The sequence below is a fragment of the Anas platyrhynchos genome, chromosome 1 (assembly GCF_047663525.1).
Source record: "Anas platyrhynchos isolate ZD024472 breed Pekin duck chromosome 1, IASCAAS_PekinDuck_T2T, whole genome shotgun sequence".
NCBI lineage: Eukaryota > Metazoa > Chordata > Aves > Anseriformes > Anatidae > Anas > Anas platyrhynchos.
The window spans coordinates 74,213,075-74,233,314 of record NC_092587.1 but is presented as its reverse complement, the minus strand read 5'-3'; the positions used below and the strand labels follow the sequence as shown (position 1 = coordinate 74,233,314).

The 20,240-nt window shown below is 39.1% G+C and overlaps 1 protein-coding gene and 1 long non-coding RNA gene across 10 annotated transcripts in view; both read right to left on the bottom strand.

The window, feature by feature from the left end:
* SCUBE1 (signal peptide, CUB domain and EGF like domain containing 1) overlaps window positions 1-20,240 on the bottom strand; it is a 251,963-nt gene that overhangs the window by 23,000 nt on the left and 208,723 nt on the right. For all 9 annotated transcript variants that reach the window (XM_021278740.4, XM_072041711.1, XM_038173489.2 and 6 more), the window contains 5 exons: window positions 8,897-9,013; window positions 7,225-7,347; window positions 3,833-3,952; window positions 2,160-2,252; window positions 633-749 (listed from right to left, as the gene is read on the bottom strand). In XM_021278740.4, coding sequence (XP_021134415.1) covers window positions 633-749; window positions 2,160-2,252; window positions 3,833-3,952; window positions 7,225-7,347; window positions 8,897-9,013 — 570 coding nt within the window. The remainder of the gene's footprint in view (window positions 1-632; window positions 750-2,159; window positions 2,253-3,832; window positions 3,953-7,224; window positions 7,348-8,896; window positions 9,014-20,240) is intronic.
* Window positions 14,198-19,862, bottom strand: LOC106020065 (uncharacterized). Its single transcript, XR_001195397.4, has 2 exons — window positions 16,559-19,862; window positions 14,198-16,097 (listed from the first exon to the last, which is right to left on the bottom strand). It is a non-coding gene; the product is annotated as an uncharacterized lncRNA (long non-coding RNA).

Genomic DNA, 20,240 nt, shown 5'->3' with positions numbered 1-20,240 from the left:
TCCTCTATTATATATCAAAATAAATGTCATGATGATCTGTCAAAAATGTATCAGTTTTATAATCCTTTTTAACTTTAAAAGTGAAGTTAAAAACTAGTAATAATAAAGATTTAAAAATAAATTTTCAAACAACACAACTACTCACTCCAATATCACAAGTGGTCTAAGGCTGTGTAACATCAGATTTTGATTATAACTTTGCTGCATAGGAGTTGTCTTGCTTATGCAATGAGATACTAATCCAGCACAAAGCAAATAATAGCTTTCACTAGTGTATTTTTTTTATAAACCTAACTTGGAAAAAATAAACTGAAAACATTTCATGCAAGTTGGTCATAACTTTTTGTGTCAAGATTTTTCTTTTTCATCTTAACGAATGCCAGAAAAAGAATCAGCTTAATTCCAAATTTGTATAGTTTTAGATGAAGACTTTTCAAAGCAACTGGTGACATTTCAGCACTGCCAGATCCAAACCCATGATACTGTTCAGCTAAAGTGTGAAACTTGACTTGATCTTAAATTCAGAAAGCATTACTTTTTTCTGTCTGCAGTGTGAAATCAAATTACACGAACAAGCAAACAAACAAGCAAAAAATTAGAATGCTGCTTATGTGCTGGAAGAAACAACATACCTAAAACAGCTTGCTTCCCAGTATCTTTTGTTTTTTCTTTGCTGCGAGGCCGTAAGTGGCACTTTGAATCTTTAATTTTAAAACGAGCTTTCTGCTTGATTGGAGGGGCTAAGGAATCTGTTGATGTAAAATATAAAAGCTATTGTTTGTGATGCAGATGAAAAAGTTTATTTTTTCCCCATAAACACTTACTCTTGAGCCCATAAAGATCAAGGAATTTGCTAGTATTGCTAGTATTGCATATACTCTGCACATACCCTTCCCCTCCAGCAAACCTGCATATCTTGGTGGACTTTGGGTGAATTTGTCTCTTATTATGAGAAAAGTTAACTGTTACCATTTTTTCCTGGCTCTAACTGTGACTTCCTATGTTACTTGGCTGTAGTTCCACCCTTGTTAATGCTAGCCAGTAATAAGAATGACAGTAAAGTTATGCTGTTAACAACTGAAAACCATCCAAAGGAAATGTCTCTACTTGACTATGGTCTATGGCTTGCTAGGTTTATTCTTCAGCTTTAGATCCAAGCCAGTCATGACTTTAAAGGCTCCAAACACGTGCTGCTTAGAAATGCAGCTGCTGCCTGACCTTCTCACAAATGCTGTGGTGGAAAAGGCTAGGCATGACCTATCACCTGTCTGCTGCTGTGGGCTGCCCACTGCAGTCAGAGCAAGCGGAGGGCGGTTGCAGGTTAAGTGCCATGGTGTGGGTCTCTCCTTCCCTGGGAGGTAACCTGCCCCTGTGGCACAGGCAGACAGATCTGCTGCTCTGTTAACTCACTTCACAGCATTGTAATTCCTAATACATTCCAAATATATAAGAAATACATGGTTAGAGGACAGGCAAATTGCAGAGAAGCATAGCAAGTAATGACACAAAGTGGGCCGGGATACTATTTCGTCTGCTTCTAAGTTTGCCAGACTTCAATCATTTGAGATGAATCTTTTTATTTATTTATTTATTTTATTTTATGCTGGTTATCAGTTTTAAGACCAATTTTGAAATGTCTCTGCAAAATAATGCAGCTATTTCCGTGAACAAGATGAATGAAACAGAATGTGATCATAAAATTCCCATAACGTTTTTTATCAGGAATGCCAAGAGCCTCAGTGCTTCCAAGCAAGGTCTTTGTAGCTGAGGACTGACCCCACTGCAGTCTGCTGCTGCTGCACTTGTGCTGGCCCCCTTGAATCAATTCCAAGTCTGCGAAGAGCTGACATTTTGATGTGCTTATTATTGCCTTGCTGGACTATGGAAAGTAAATTACAATAGACACTTGTCTTCATTGAGTATAAATCAAACCTCCGCTGCTACTATATTGACCTACAAACAGGATGTGGCACTGCAGGGCAGCTAAGCACTTTCCAGCCCTAGAAGAGAGGCTGTGAAAAAGCAAGTGCGTGTGTGTGGAAACACAGGCTACCTTAAATCTGGCCTTGTGTAACTTTAGTTGTGCATCTTGCAGCTCAGGGAACTTCTGTTGCCTTTCCTCTAGAGGTCATGGCCCAGGTGAACAGGAGAGCACATACCTGCACAGCTGGGAAGGGTGGCATTGCGTTTCTGTTGAGCCTTGCCTTGCTGGACAGGAACACCACAGCTCAGCGTGTAGCTGTTCTCCGAATCTGCAAGGCACAATGCTGAGTCAACACACATGGCAACAGCCTCAAAAGACACCTGCTCCACTTGTCACTCCCAGCACTAATATACTGCACTCAAGCAAACTTTTTAATACTGCTAAATAAAGAGACATTTAAAGTGCTGAACTGGCTGAAATAGCTTGCCAAAGCCTACTGCTTCAATGTTGACTAGAAATTTTGTTTCTTGCAACACTGGGTTTCTTGCAACATTTCATAAACAGTTTAGCATGAGGTTAGCTGTAAATTAGATAATTCCATGGTGCACAAGTAGGAAATATTTTACTGTGTTTGTCTGTGGTAGAGTCCTTGTGCTTTGATCATCTCTGTAATTTAAAAGTAAACCACGTACTTTAGTAATAATGTTAGCTTCAGACCAAGAGAACTTATTGGCAGAAACAAAAACAACATACTTAGAACCATAAAAGGGTTTATATACTGCACAGATAAAACTGTGTATTGATGCATACAAATTAGGTAAATGCATGGGTAATCTCTGTTAAATTGAAAATAAAGTGTGAACAGCTCTACAGCATGAGAGTACATGACAGTACAACATGTCAGTACTAACATGAAAAGTAGAGACAGTCTTGTGGAAAATAATCCTGTGTCAGGATGAGAACATCCACAAAAAAGTAATCTCAACCCCTAGCTCCCTTGCCCTGCAAAACTGTGTAGATGAAAATTACCTGTAGCAAATGATATAGAAAAGAGGAGGGAAAAAAAAAAAAAAAAAAAAAAAAAAAAAAAAGGATGTCTGAGTTTCTATAACATTCAGCTGAACTACTTCCAAAAAAAATTATTAAAACCCAGCAACTGAAACAACTGAAGTGAAGGATTTTTCCATACAATCTCCAGAGACAGATTTAGTTATATTCATTTTGTATGAGACCATAAGACAGCTTTTAAGCGGTTGCTAGGCCATCCATTGCTCTGCAGTATCCCTGGATGAACTGATGGCATTTTTATACTACTGTGGTATGAGAGCTCGGGCTGCCACAGCATTAAATTGCTGTGTCCCAGTGCTCCTCTCCTGCCCCTGCCTCATGCTGTGCTCTGTCAGAGGAACCCATCCACTTAATGATTTGTTTCTGCTCCTGCTCAGTCACACAATTGCAGGTTATTTCAGGACATGAAGCAGAGTCCACCTTTTTAAGAAGATGCCTGGATAGGCTCAGGGGTCTCTATTTACAGTGAGTAACATGATATCTAAAATTATCAGGGAAATCAACTGTTCAGTTTTTCCTCCACTTTTGACTGAGCAATTTATTTTTTTTTCTTTTGCACCATGTTGTTTACTTTAGTTACATTTCAGTTTTTGGGGAGAATTTCATTGTTTTTTTTTCCTTCAAATGACACCTCAATTAAACAACTAAGGGCCAAACCTCTAATATAACAGACAGTCAGCTCTTGTATTTAATGTTTGGCCCAAATTTAATTTATAATGATATTTTGCTCAATTACAGTTGTTCATACCAAAAACTGAATGCACGAATCATGAATATATTAGCATAGAAAAATCATCAAGTCACATCCTAGACTTAGGAGGACAAATACTCTGTACAAACCTGGAACAAAAAGAGTATTGGATGGACATGACAGGAAGCAGCTCTCTATTCCTCCTGTCTTACTACACACTAGCTGAGCCTTGGGAGCAGGCTTGGCATTTGGGAGACATTTAACCATCTCTGAGGAGAAAAAAAAAAAAAAAAAGAAAAATCAAACACTGTACAACCCAGAACCTCACACATCCACTTGTTTACAACAATGCAGAAAGGTAGAAGTGGCAACAAAGCAAAATCACAGGTCCAGGCATTTCTGAAATAAGCACATAACAAAGAGAAGTATGTGGGTCTTGTGCTTGGACTTAGAAATGAAACTCCTTCACATTTTTAGACCTAAACACTGGATCCAATCTTTTCTTCCAATTCTCCATTTTGGGACTCCAGATCTGTTATGTGAAATGTAGGTGTGTCTAATTATGAGCATGATGCTGCATGCACAGTGTGATCACAGAAGTGACAGGTCCAGAAGTCCTGTCCCCCCTTTTTGGAGGCATAGCTCTGTAGTTCAGCAGGCCCACTACAACAACATAAATGGGAGTCACCCTCAAAAGGTCTATATATTCATATGACCAGTAAAAGCATTTTCTGTTTCTCACTCCAGCTCTCATAGACTTACATCTCAGTTCTATGCTTAAACTTCTAAAAGTAGAAAACTTCCCAGCCAAGCTGGGGTGAGGCAGCACATGCTGGGACTGGGGGTATATGGCCCCACCAATCCTTTCAGCCACTGCTGAAACACCCTGAGCTATGCTAGGAAGGACACTGTGACATGCACATAAATGTCAGCTACTTCTCATCACCACCCACCACACAACGCACATTGCTGCTCATACAATGGAAATGTCCAGCTTCTTCTCACAGCTTCATGGCAGGTTGAAGACAGAATATCCTGTAGGTCTTACTCACACTGCTCTCTTTATCTGGTTGAAGGACAGTTTTTATTTTAGCCGAATCTACATACAATTGTTGAGCTGTTGGACCAGTTTCCGTGCTTCCCCCTGAAGATGACTGATAATTATAATACTGCAGCTATTTTAATTCAACATCTTCTTGGACTCAGATATTTAAATACACCTTTTTCCCTATAAATGATCAGATGCATTCTCAGCTACAGCCAGTAGGTGCCATGTCTATCTGCACCTCAGATAGAGGCAGCCTCACTGCTTGCTTCTTTCCTCCAGTCATTTCCTCCAGAACTCTGCACTGAGGCTGACTGAAGTGCTGGGCACTTCTTCAAGCAGATGCTTCATGCTGCATGAGCTGGCTGAATCTAAGGCAGGTGTCTGCAGAACAGTTCTTGTTTTAGCCCCATAAAAACATTTGTTCAGGCTTTTCCTCTGGCTGTTATTTGGTACTTCCTCTAATCATGCTCACCTTGCAAGTTGGTACTTGGCTGCTTCCTGTTTAGCTCCTGACTGGCCTTGCTGCTGCACCTGCTATTTTTCCTACCCCTCATCTCACCACTGAACCACAGCAAGGTATGTGTGGGTCAGAGCTGGGGATCAGAGCTGTAGCATCTGAGTCCTATAGGATGCAGTCAGACTGATTTGGGTTGGCCAGGGCTTGGGAAAAGACAAGTAAAGGTGGGATAAAAAAGGCCTATTCAAATGTGGTAGCTGACATAAGCCTTGCCTGGTTTGGTCTGAGTGCAGAGGAAGGGTTCCAGCTGCTGCCACCTAGGTTGTGTGCCTGGCCTCACCGCTGGTTAAATACAAATAAATGCAAGTCCCTTAAACTCACCTGATGTTCACATCTGAAATACGGGAATGATCATCCTCCACTTACCTCCCTCCTAAGGCCTTTTTTGTTGCTTTGGTGACATTTATAAAGAAATTATTTCTTTGTACTGAATAGACAATACATGTGCGAAGTGTCATTGCTGAGCACAAAAGAATTTTGTTACTGCAAATGTAGAATGCAGCAGGGAGATGACACTCATTTTAAGCCTCATTAAAGTCATCAAATAAAACAGTGTGTATTTATGGAGAAAGATATTCTATTTTGTGTCTCTAACTGAGTATTACAAATAATGAAGAGAAATTTACAATTAGGAAAATATTTTCAATACAGTCTGTTATTATGGGAACAGCATTCTTAATAGAGGGAGAGTATAACATAAAACTTCTGTGGTCTAACTGTATACCAGACTTCAGAAAACATTAGTCCCTGCTATTTGTTTACAAACCCCTTTCCAGAGGACTAACCAATACTTTGCAAGGGAGATGCAGTAGATAACTTAAAACCAAACCAAATCGAAACAAAGCAAAACCAAGGAGTTAACCATTTTTTATTCCTATTGTACTTAGTTTGCTATGTAACAGTGAAGGCAATATATCTGAGGGTGAGGAAGATGAAGTTCTTAATGGTGCTTAAGAAAGAAAGTCAGTGGCAAAGGCTGAAAGCCAACTCAAGCCCTTCCAGTTATAAAGTGCTTTCCATAGTGCTGTATCCATGTAAGTGGAAAAAATGCCACAATCACCTGATCATGTAAGAGGCTGGTGCAGTGCCCTCTACTCCAGAATAAAGTGCTTTCCCTTGGTCTATCAGGAGATTCCCTTAAGTAAGGCCCTTCCCTTATTTTTGTGTCTTGCTTAGTTAGGTATTAGACATCAGTTCCAAATGTATCCACAGTAAGTTATTCATGGTTTAAAAAAAAAAAAAAGTAACAACTTTGATTTGCCTAGGAAAGACCTAAGGTATATAATTCCCACTAAAAATATGAAAATAGAATTATAATCTCATAGAAAATATTTCTAACAGGTGTAGCCATGGCCAAGATTTGCCATGTATCAAATTGTGCTTCCAGAATTAAAAATAATCTATTTATAAGATAAACAAGAACAATGATTAGAACAGATATTTGGATTTGCCACAGAGTAAATGGCATTAGCAGTACGTGCCATCATTTCAGTAGTCTCGGGATTTGTACTTATTGCAATTAATACTTCTTATACAGTTACTGTCAGTACTTTATAATACGCAGGATACCTTTGGAAAGAACTTGAAACATTGGGGTATGGTGCTGTGAATATAGATGTTAGCTTGAATTAATATTAACTTTAATTTCTCCTATTTTTAAACAGTTAAATATTTTGGGTATTCTAAATGATTCTTAAAAAGTTGAGTTACATTTAAGGTCACAGAGTTGGATGTCAAAGGACAAAAAAGAAAAGGACAAAATTATAAGATGGGTAAACTAATAATGTAGGAAGACTTAGATTTTTGGGCACAGAATCATAAATTTAAAAAAAAAAAACAACCAACACTTAAAATACAGCATATTTCCAATTCTACAGCCAATCTACAGCAATCCTCATACAAAGCCCCAGGCTTCTCCACTCTCCTGGAGCAATAAAGCATCACTGCAGTCACCTCTGAGTCAGTAACTTACTCACCAACGCAGTCTTTTTTATTCCAGTGCAGTTTCTTTCCAGGTGGACAGACACACTCATAGCTCCCCATTGTATTCAGACATCCATAGTCACAGCTGCCATTGCTGATGCTGCATTCATCAATATCTGAAAATGTAATTAAAACTGAGAACAATATTAATAATATGCGCCCAGTATCCCTGTATATACTGTACACTGGAATATTATGTACATAACAATATCTGTACCTACTATGTCTTCTACATTTACACCTATATAAATGTGTGCAATACAGTCAATAGTCTTGTCAAACAATTTAGTGCACACTGCATGTATTTGTCCTCAGACACACATATAACTCCTATTCCTATAAGGATTTATGCATCTGATACAATTTACTTGTCAGGACTAGTTACACTGAAATTCTTGGAAGTACTGACAGGATACAAAATATACTTGAAAGTCTGCAGCATCTGGACAATAACTATTCCATTATATGAAAAATGTCAAAGGTATAAACATCTGTGAGATTCAATCACTTTTACGTATCAGGGAGGTAAATTTTCCATAGTCATTCACAGAGTTTGCTTTTAGAAATTATTCAGGTGAAGGAAATAATAATATTTGATAGGAACCTAGAAGCTGAAAGGTAGTTGTTTATTCAGTCTCCTCAAACAAAAAAATGAAAGCTGAAAGTTTCCAAGAAGGCAAGCAGCTACCAGATACATATCACTGATATTTCATATAGAATCTTTGAACTATAGATACATTAGAAAAGTATTTGGTCAATATGAAGTATAACCTTTTTAGTCTATACAGTCAGAGTTTATATGTGTCAGCATGGCTGATCTCTCTTCTCCTCTTCCCCCCCCCCATCAGAAGGGATGTTTATTCATCAAGCTCACCAGGATTTGTGCTGCCATGTCCTTATCCCTGGATCACACTCAGGTGCATCTTGAGCAGTAGATGGCAAAGACCAAAATGATGATACAATACCAGCAAACCATCATCAATTTGCTACTCCAGACTCTTTAGTTTACTAAAAAAGCCATAATCTAAAAGTCCTCGTTATGGACCATAGCCTTGTTTTAGGCACTGTGCTAACCTCAACAACATGTGGTTTCTGCCCTTTAAACATACCTACCCATCTGCTTGCTAAAACAGTAGTATTACTTCAGTAGACTTCTACATGGCACATAGATTGTGCCATGCCATTTAATGTATGCTTAAGTGAGCTGGAATGACAACAGTCAACATGAAATATGCTGAATTGCTCTACCTCAATGATAGGCCTCAAAATTTAACTGTCAAAGAAAAATTGTCACTGAACATGTTTTTAAGGGAGGTCTGGCCACAACGGTTGACAAGCTGAGTGTCTACCTGCCTTTCCAAATCACACCCAAGCCCAAACTTGAACTCCAACTGCTGTGTACCTGGCCGTGTAATTCCATACACCCTGCCAATTCCCTCCAGGTCCCAGGTTTGGAGTCTAGTGACCCAGCCAGAGCGTGAGGTACAGGTAGGAAGTGGGGCCAATGACGGGTCAAGCACACACCTAGGTCCTGCACCAATTAACACATGCAGGCCCAGCCCTATTAGCCACATCTTCCTCTAGAATCTGTGGAAGAATGGCTGCTCAGTAAACAGTTCACAAAGCAAACAAAGTAAACTGATGAGCAAAACTCAGTTTCCAAACCTCCACAGTGTGTCAGCCCGTACAAAGTGTAGCCTTTATGGCAGAGACATTCAAAGCTTCCAGGGTAGTTGATGCAGGTGTGATCACAGGTCCTTTCAAAGGAACACTCGTCTATATCTGAATACACAGAAAAAACATTGAGAAGTTAGAATTCATTTGAACTGAATAGCTGCAATTTCACATCCAGCTGCAACATCTTGTTCCTGATAAGCTAGGAGATCTCTTCCCAGGTAAAATCTGAATAAAACACCAGTTTCATTCCTCTAGTGCTTAATGAAGGAAGGACTTGCAGGTACACAGAGCAAGGTAATAAAAGACAAAACATCAAAACTGTATTATAGATATTCACCATTAGATGGCAACATTTAACTTCCGATCATATTTTCCCAGAAGGACAATGGTGTTATTCAAGGTTCTTTGGGGTTGGTGGTGGTGTTAGTGGCACAACGGAAAAAAAGCTTTGAATTGAATCTCATTCCCTCTTTTCATTTCCTGAATAACCACCAAGTTGAAGTTTTCACTCAAAATGGAATAGCATGAGTTTAAGACTTGCACAAGAGCAAATGAGAAGAATGCCCTAATACAGACAGCTGCTATGGTCTGTGGTTTGACCTCAGCTACAAGAAACAGCACTTGACCAATGTGGGTGCTCAGCTCTTCTGTTGCTGAGGGAAAGCAGAGGAGCAGCTACCACCTCACAGTTCTTGTTAGTAGTCTACATGGGTGAGAAGAAGCCCCTGCCAATCCCTCCAGTGAATATTACTAACTTCACCGAGCAGTTGACCACTGCTCCGACATCTTACTCACCAGGACAAGAACTTGCTGACTACTGAACAGTTACCATTCCTCTCTCATCTTACTCACCAGGACAGGGAGCTGCTCAGACTTCTGCTCTGCCTACATAAGACTACAAGGGGCACTACTTGCACAGCTACAAGGGGCATAAGCAGAATATTACCTTAGAATAAACTATGGTTAGGAACAGATGGGCTGCACCTAAGAGGGAATCAGTCAGAGAGTGGTGTGGACTGGAAGGGACCCTAAAGACCACCTGCTTCCAACCCACCTGCCATGGGCAGGGATACCTCCCACTTTGACCAGGTTGCTCAAAGCCCCATCCTCCAAAACACATCCTCCAAAGTGCACATTGTATCTAATTCAAGAGAATCTGACCTCTTCCCCTTTAAAAAGTAAGGCATTTCTAATTATTGGTGCTCACTAATGTGAAACCCTTATTTACATAGTCTCTTCCATCCAGCAGCCCAGGAAGAAAGCAATTAACAGCACATTACTTCAAAGACAGTACAAAGGTTTTGCTGAGCAGGGCAATATAAAGGTTTATTTGACAGCAGTCATCACAGAAGGACTTGCTGAAAGCCACTACATTAAAGGTACTTTAAATATCAGTGTGTGCAATATAACAACACTCGACTGAATTTTATCCTCAAACAATTGGTTTTCGTAAATCCTTTTCAATGATCAAATCAGATCTGTTAGAGGGACAGATAAATTTATACAATGGCATCATTTGAGAGATGTAACTTCGGAAAAAAACAAACAACAAAAACACATTCTTCCCATGTTCCGGAGGCAAGAAGGAAAGGAATAGTGTTTCCTTAATAGCTTGCACACCTTTTAGAGTTGCTCATAAACATAACCTGAGTGACACCATTACTATATATAAACTCAGACTTTCACATTGTGCATGTTTAGAAAGGCACGTGTGCTTGAAAAAAATGTGGGAAATCACATATATTTTAGGGTACCCATTTCCTATATTATATTTCCAGGTATCATTTATACAGTTTTGATCTTTAATGAAACATTCTGGATCTCATCTTGCTATTATAAATTATAAATACTTATATTACTATTATATTACTATATTACTTATATTACTATTATGAATACTGACACTATTATAAATACTTAACTTCAAGAACTAAAAAATTAAGCTTTTATGTGTGTATACATAAAACCAAAGTATTTGTGAGAGTTTATATAAAAATTTACAACGTTGTAAACAGATATATTTTATATGAGCCACAATTCTGAGTGTTTCAAAACATGCACAGAAAGAGAATTCATGACACAGAAAGCAAGTGCTCAGACAAATGCATAATAAAATTAAATACATACAATGAACAAAAAATCTGTGCTATCTGGTTTTATGTATGCATATCAACCACTTGTTATGATTAAGTACAAAAAAAAAGACAATTGAGATTTTCTATTTTTTGCACCTATTCATTTTTAATGCATTTTCCTATATATTTTAAAATATCACTATTTGAGTTGTGAAAGTAATTTCTTTTTAAGGTTTTCTTTATGGTCTTGGAAATATGAAGCTTTTGAATATACAAAGATGTATGTAAACTATTTCAGTTTTCTTTAAAAATTACGCAATGCAAAATCATTTGGGAATGAACACTGCAGTTACAGTTTTAAAGTTTTTTTAATGCTTAAGAAGCCACATCATACATCATGGTTTCATTCATGCGCAACCCTGTTCAGTATATGGTATTGCAGGAAATTCACAAAAGCAACTCATTTTCTGGCCTGACTTAGCATGGAAGGCTCTATTTAAAAAAAAAATAATATTTCTCAATAGTGTTATATATGGAGTGTATATATGGAGTATATTTGTATATGGAGTGTATATATGGAGTTATATATAGTGTTATATATGGTTGATATTAATAAAAAAGTGGGAGATGTTGGATTGTGGTCATGGGGGTCAGAAAGCCCCGTGGTTGAGATAACATTAGACTCTTAATGATGAGGCCATCAGGAACATAAAAGAATTTAGAGGGAACAAAGAAGGGTGATTCAGGAGACTCCATGCAGTCTGGTGTTTCTTGTTCTCCGGCCGTTAAGACATGGAATTTTCTGGGTGTTTGCTGTTGTTGTTATAGGCAAAGTTGTTTTGAAAAGAACTGCTGTGGAGAGAAGGGTATAAGAGGGGAGCCTGCCCTCAGGTTAAAAAAGAAGGCAACGAGATGTGATAAAGTTATGTCATCAATAAAGAAATAGAAAGAAGGAATGAAAAGGAACAGGCTAGCAGAACAGAGACCAGGAGGCGAACAGGCACATTGATTGCCTCATGAAGATAGGTTCGGCCAAACTCAGCAAACCGCTCAGAGAAGCTCATACAGAAAGTTGCTGGAAACAGGCACACAGGAGCTGGGAAGAAGCTCAAGCTGAAGAAGAGGACCCGTGCACACAACTGCCCCTCGCTGGTAAGCAGCTGCGCATTATGGGGAATCATACGTCCTTAGAAACAAAGACTGTCCTGGTAACCTTACAGCTTATTCTCCTTATTAACAATCAGACAGTTTATGATCCTGAAATATGGGACCAAATTGAGGTCAAGGTGTGGGACTCTGCAACTAAAAACGACAAGGTTGCAGTGGGATTGCTCGGCACCTGGCGAGCAATCTCTGAGACCTTAAAGAGCCATGTGGAGCCACAGTCAGAAACGTGTGGTTTGCCAGATAGTGAGGGAGCTGCTGGCTCGTTTACCTATTCGACTGCTGCACCATGGGCCCCTAAGCTGCTACAGCCATCGAAGGCTTTTGCTGTTACGCCCCCTGCTGACCTGGACGTGCCTTTTGACCCAGGCCTATTGGCCTCGAAAACAATATGGATATGCTTTTCTTCGATCTGGAAGAACAGGATACATAAGGCCCAAAGACCAAGTTGCTTGACAACTTAAAGCAAGACATTTTGTTCAAAAGGAATGGAAAATGGAGACTTGTTTGTAATCAAGAAAAGGAATGGAAAATGGAGGCTGTTAAGTCATGGAACTTAAGGATTGTTTGTTACCTTTTCTGATTGTATAGGCATACTCTGGTTTAGTATGTAAAGCAATGTTCTGTATATTTAGAATGTTTGATGTTTCTGTGTGCGTGTTGGTGGAGCGTAGACTCCCTGCACACCCAGTGCTGTTTACTTGCCTTTTATACCTTTTATAAATATTCTTTTATGAATATTACTAAATTCAGATTGAGACTTCATTTATAACAATAGTGACCTTATCCTGTACTATTTTATTCAATTGAGTTTACGTGCTGCTTCCACACATGTTTCTTTGTCCTGTAATGCATTATGGCTTAGACCTTTACAGGTTTTTCTTCACATTAACAAGGACGTGTACCCCACCTTGCCTGTGGAAACAATAGTCTGTCTAATAAGACCAGTCATCTGCTTGCCAAGTAACAGGCACTCAGGATGGACAAATGCGTTTCTATTGCATGAATTATTGTATGAAATATCAGCTACTCTTAAACTTATATTGCTTTCACTGACTAGCAGAGATGCTGAAACAAACACTTTTATTATAATACAAAGACCACTATAAAAAGCATTTTTTAGCCATTTAAACCCCTCATCCCACCTCCTGCTGCTGTTCTCATAAATTCAACCTCTGCTGAATTCAGCCTCTTGCTTTGGCTGATTGCATGTGGAAAGCCTCTGCATACACATTTCCTTGCTCAACAACAAGCCCTTTGCTCCCCTCTGCTCCATGCCTGTTGAGGGTAGGGCTAGGCACTGCCCAAGGGACCAAGTTTTCCACAGCACCGTATCTGAAGAATCACCAGTCCCCTGAGGAATTCAGCACTGGTCATAGAAAAGGGAAAAATATGCACAACATGCTCTTCACTAAAAGAAAGCTGTGGTGTGATGCTGGATGCTGAAATCCTCTTGCACTTTTTTTTTTTTTTTTTTTTTTTTTTTTTCCTTCTAAACTCCAAAACCTGTGTTCTGGGTGCTGTCATCCCTCATCTCCCAGAAACTGTAGAGTTGGCTCTCATGCCTTTGTAGTGCTCCATAATACTTCTCCATATTTACCCTGAAAAGATGCATTTATTTCCCACTACCCTCATGATACAGGTATATCTCATAAGAGAATGAAGAAAAGGGAATTACTCCACTTTTCCACACTCACAGACCTGGGTTTCAAATTGTGCACACCACACAACTGGGAAAGAACATAGGTATCTAATCTTTGTCTTCTCTCTATAAACACAACTACACAATCTGCTAGCGTTATCTATTGAAGAGAAACCCAAAAATATAAAAGCAGGGATGTGTCAGGTTACAGCTAAAGCACTGAAAATAAACAAATTGTCTTTTGGTTTTGTGGTCAAACTCGCCACAAACATGTGCACATGCTCACACAAACAGAATTTTTTGTATTGGGTCACTCACTCTGAACTTTCTGGTTTGAGGTACTTTATTTAAATTACATTTTTGAATCATTTTATCACGAGGAGTCAAAAAGTTTTGTTTTTGAGGAACTGCAGTGGAAAAAAACCTTGAAGTTTCTAGTTTATTTTTAGTTGAATACATGTATGGCATGAATTCAAAAATAGCCTAAGGTGTCTCAGAACCTTTCAGATTTGCTAGCACTAATCTTATTTTGCTAATCTGATATCTAGCACATTCTTTTTACTTTCACTTAGTCAATAATTCTTTATCACATTCACCACAATAATCAGCAGACGTGGTTCTGTCATTTCAGCGTATTGAGAGACATCTTCACAGTTTAACTGTTTGAGGCCTATGGGAACTATAAAGCAAAATTAATCTCTGATAGTGTGGGGCGAGTTTCCTGCCAGAGGTAGTTTTTCTGCCAGTAGCATATAAATTCTAATGTGAAGAACTTCCCAGTTCACAGCAGATGGGTCTGTGTAAGTGCCAGTTTCAGGGACCAGAACAGATGACCTCCAGAGGTCCCTTCCAATCTACTATTCTGTGATCCACGTGCACACCAGATGCCCCAGACCTCCCTAAAGGCACTCTGTTTATGGTGTCTAGTGTTGCTGACAGCTCTCCTTCCAGTCAATGTTACCATGACATTGAAGCATCATCTCAGCCTGAATGAAGTCCAGAATCACTTCTATCAATCCACATTCTCATCTCCAAGGAGTACTTGTACAGTGCAAGCACTCCTTTCTTTTTGCCTAGGATAGATTCAAATTGAAGAGATTGTTCAATGGTTTAATAATAGAGCAGGATTTTCTGTATTTTTGAGGGAAATAACTGTTGCCAATGGTGGTCAGGCGTTATAATATTTGCTGGGCTCTGTTCCTATTATTTTAAATTAGCACTTTGGATTTTCTTATTAGTTCAACTTTTTTTTTTTTTTTTTTTTAAGTTCGTACTTTCACACATTAAACCATCTCTTAATGAACTTTCTTGTTCTTGAATATAATGTTTGTAAGGGGGTGTCAGATTCTCAGTACTGGCAAGTAAAGTCTTCCATTTTTCTCCAGAAGGAGAGCTACCACAGAGCTAGTTTCTTCAAGATTTCCTCACACAGTTATGTCTTAAAGGTGACCTGAAGGAGCAGGGAGAAAACAGCTCTTTTTCCATGCTCACTCAGTCCCTGCCCTTTCCACCGGTCCTGGCAGAAGACTCCCAATTACAGTAGCATTAATTGTTCTGGTGGTTCGTGAGATGCAGACTCTGACTCATTTGTGGATCTAGAGTGCAGGGCACCAAGAAGCCATCACACAGTAATGATTTTTGCTAAATCTGAAGCTGAGCTGGATTCTTACCAGCAGCTCTTTAGTGAAAGGCTTCTTTCTGTACTCCATTTCCTCAAATGCAGTGCCCTATATTCTTGATTGCCATTGCTTTTTCCCTCTACAATAAATTTCAGAGAAACTAAAAGAAATCAACAATGAGAAAATTTAAGTGCAATGCACGGCATTTCAAAAAGCATTAGCATTGCAAACAAACAGCTCAATGATAAACATTTAAAAGCAAGGCTGATAACAGTGGATCTGGATATGCTTTGAGGACTGCAAACCAATGCAGAATCCATTATGATTTCCAGTCAGAATACACACACGCAAAATTCACCTTGCACATAGTACATAGGTGAACTTGTGTTGTGGTTATAGAACTGAACAATTCAGTGCTTAGCTTGGCCAATCACATGTTAAAAATTTATTGCAAAACTATATCTCTCCTCCCCCCCTTTTTATTCACTAATGTCATTTTATTTGCTAATACTAATAATAAATGATTAGTTGGTTAGTGCAACCTAATGGCCATCAGGACAGTTTTTCTCAGAGACATGAATTAAACAAATAGGTTGATTTATGAAACCAGGAGTCTTCTTCCAAAATACAGGTGACATGACGTTTGAATTAGAGTTTGGTCTTCTTGTTTGACATATTTTTCATGCGGTCTGAAAATAGACATGGTAAAGGAAGTCATTATTATTTAATGGTACTATTTATACCATAGAGAACAATACAGGAGGGGCTCTGAGACGATCAATAAAATCTATGAGTGCAGACTGGATCAGTTCTGGGCACTGTAAATAAAGAACCCATCTTATATTTGATTTGCCTCTGTTTAGTGAGGCAAGACATGGAATATATGCTAGATCACGGCATATATACAGAATATATAGATTACATTTAAATGTGCTGTATTAAATAGAAATAGAATAGAATGACTTTTTGCACAGAAATGTAAAGTAAAATAAAATTAAATATCAATTTCTTCCATCAAAGTGACTCCCAACACCCTGAATGCTGATAGATGACCTCAGCCAATAAAGGTCATAATATCACATTAATACTTTGAGGTGCTATCATAGTCATTACTTCATATGCTCCCAATCCTTCTCCCAGTTAAGTATACCTTCATTGTTGCAGCAAAGACTCAGGATGCCGTGAAGAATATACTCAACAAGGAATCTATGGCTTTCTGATTCATGCAGTAGTGTTCATGTTTCATGCCAGTAGTGTTCGGCCCCTTGCTGGAAGTGATGGCCCAGGTGTCCCAGTGGGACACACAAAGTAATAGATCAGCACAGAGGAGTTATCTCCCAGTGCGGCACCACAGCAGGAGTCATTCTCCCCGTGCAGAAGTCTGCAACACATAGCTTTCTTCCAGCCTTCTCTAACACCCTTGGTTTGCGTTTAAGCCCCAATCAAATGCAGACTCATTGTGGAGTACCCCACTCAACTGATAATGCACACAAAGCAAACCCAAGGCTAGGCAGAACATTTCTGCTCGCAGACCTCAGCTTCCGAGTCACTGGCTCCTCTGATAAACAGAGCTTCTCCTTTTTATCATTTGTTAAGCACACATATATAGAAACTAAAACACTGTTAGATGATGTTTTTGAAATAAACACTAATGCTTTTTTATATGTATTTTTGGCTGAAAGTGATTTTCTGTCTTCCCCCATGCATCCTCCAGTTTCTGCAGGGAATTCATACCACCCATGTAACGTTGTTCACCTTACAGTCCAGCCAGAGTGGTTTCCAACAATATTTGACAGACATTAGGGAAACCATGTTGAGTGGTTGCTGGACCACAGGGAGCCATGATTCAAACTATGCTCTCCAGCAAATGCTGGTTTAAATTCACTATTGGGAAAGGTATTACTTTGCTACAGAAGCCACAAGAGGGGTTTCCACCACAGCTCAAATTTTCTGATCTACAGTGACTTACTCCTGTTCACAGTTAGTAAAAATACATCCTCTGAGAACGTAACTCGCTAATACACATCCAGCACCAACCAAAAGGAATGGCTTATAGCTAACTTACATTTCAGGGTCTACAAAAATAAAACCAATGAAGAGGAAACATGGAAAGACCTAGTAACATACAAAACTTCTACTTCATTGCTTTCTCACTGAAGCAGGCTAACAAAAAGGGAAAAAAAAACACCAAAGCAACCTGTAACCCCAAACCCTTAAAAGTAATCGAAAAACCACACCCATTTAGGCTTCCCACAACATTACTGACTTGCAATCAAATCACCTTGCTGCTGAGACTTAGTTGTTAATAACATACTAATGACCTGCAGAAAAACAGATCTGGCCTTAATTGTTATATTTTTAATGTGAATGTAAGTATCTAAGTAGCCCAGTCACATCTCGTGTTTCAGAAATTTAAGTAGGAAACCATCCATTATGACTAACAGTGACTTGGACCAAAGCACTTTTTTATTTAAGAATTTTATTGCTCACAGTTGTGATTAGTGAAGACCAAATGTAACACGCTAATCAGGGAATGAAAGACTTCTGAAGGAAATTGATTCTGCTTGCAAGGAAATGTGCTTTTTATTACAGCTGATTTGTTCTTAGAATGCAAAGTGGTAGTAAAACAAATAAATCTATATAAAATGTAAAAGAAACTTGCAAAATATACTAGAGATAGATGCAATAAATAATTAGAAACCTGTGACTTATTATATAAGAATCCCACAGAGGAGATACTGCAAGGATTTTCAAAATGAAACTATTTTTATATCAGGGATAGGCACACAGAAGCAGTGAGTGCCAAATTTTGCAGAATTTTTGCTTCCTACCCACTCTAATAAAGATAGAACCACTGCTCCATGCATTATTTAAACATGCTGCCTTGGTTCAGTTCACAAACAAAAATTTGCCCATAGCAAATTAGAGTTAATCTAGTTTTCCCAGTCTAAATAAACCATTTAGTTGTACCCTTGATTTTCACTAGTAGCAAATAGCATGTCTCTGATCTCTAGCAATAGATTTAGGCAGCAATACTACAAGTAGGTCCATGTCTTTGTCCACATGGGAGCTGTGAAATCAATAAGGACCTGCAGTGACACCAGGATCATGCAGATGTGCCTCCAATCATATTCCCACTGGAAGACTTTGGGCTCAAGTTAGCTTCTGCTCTGCAACTCACAGAAGGTACTTTCTGCCCCAGAGGGCAACACTTTCTAGGACAGCAGTAGCTTAACACTGACTTCACTAATTAGAGTAATTCCTCTGGGTTCACCACCCTGAGGGAGCTGCTTTCTTGCACGCTACTGGGTAGCCCAAGCTTCTGCGACAGCAGTAGGGTCTCTTTGGACCTTGAGCCTGCCAGCCCATCCAGGCTGGCTGAGCAAGAAGGCAGTGCTCTGCTGAACAGCCAAATGCCCCAGAAGATGCAACTAGGCCACGGTTTCCTTTTAAGCCAGTGTGGTATGCAATGCCTAGAGTGTGAAGCCCATCCTTTCCAGTCCTGCAGTAAGGACTGCTAGCATTATCATCTACATAGTTCTACCTCACTACCTCAGTATCTTTTTATGTCTGTATATCCTGTTTATCCAATATATTTAGATCCTGGAAACAACTTGTCTTCACCTACCTGTCAGGCTATCTCTACCCATAATAACTTCAATAACATGTTATCTCTGTTCTTGAGGCTGTCAAACTGCTGATCATCCCTCTTTAGAAAGGCTGTGTCTTTCCTTGTCTTTGTAGAGTACTAAATGCAGAATTACCACTCGATAGCTCTGGTGCAAATGCAATTTAGGGAGCCACAGTTGTCTCTACCATTTATCATTCTGGTCTGATGACTTCAAACACTCATATTGTGCTCTAAGGAATATCTGGACATCACTGATTTCTTCTTTCTGTGTGTACTCACACTTCTGCTACATGTCCAAGGCTGACTAAAGTCTTCAAAGTCCTACCACAGTGGACAGAAACAGGACATTTATTTTGATAGAATGATTTTATTTAATATTAGCAAGATGACCATGCTCATTTAGCCTGACCTGCTGTACTTAAGCAGCATCTATCACTGGTAACCTCCAAAAGCATCCCTCTTATCCCTCTTCCTGAGAGGATGGTCTAGATGTTTTCCTGGAGTAAATTTCTAGTGTCCTACACCAGTTTATTTTTTAGAGTTCAAATTAGTGCAATCTTTTTTAATTGCTAAATCTGGTAAAGGCTGAATAATTTCTCTTATAAGAGTGTTGTGCATACCTGATCCTTCCAGGAATCAGCAAGTACCTCTTGATGTATTTCTTGTAGTATCTTGTTGGGTCTGAGGTTACATATAAGAAAGCAAAACTCAACTAAGTAGTTCCCTTGGGCTGGCTGGCTGCCTCCGTTAATTCATATCACCAGAGCAGCGAAGTTCAGAAGACAGTAATCATTCATTGGCCCCTTCAGTGGTTAGAGGAACTTCAGTAGTCAGATCTTTCTTTGATGCTATGCACCAAGGGGACAACTCTTAACCCAGCAAACTCATCATCATCATTAACATCAGAAAGTTGGCTTCACACTGTTTACCCAAAAGTTACAGCAAAGGGAACTATAGTTGGAAAGAACAAGACAGTAAAATTGGGAGAGTCTTTAAAGGCAAGTAGCAGCTTGTTTTCTTTATCTTTGCTATCAGACCTATCATAAGTACCCAGTTACACTTTCTGGAAACCGCTTTGCTATCTCTGGGGGTTGAAAGCAGAAGGAATGAAGGTTAAATACTGAGACTTGGCAATATAAACTGTAGGTCTAAACTATTTACTCCTTCTCCAGAGTAAATACAATCCTTCCTGTAGGAACTC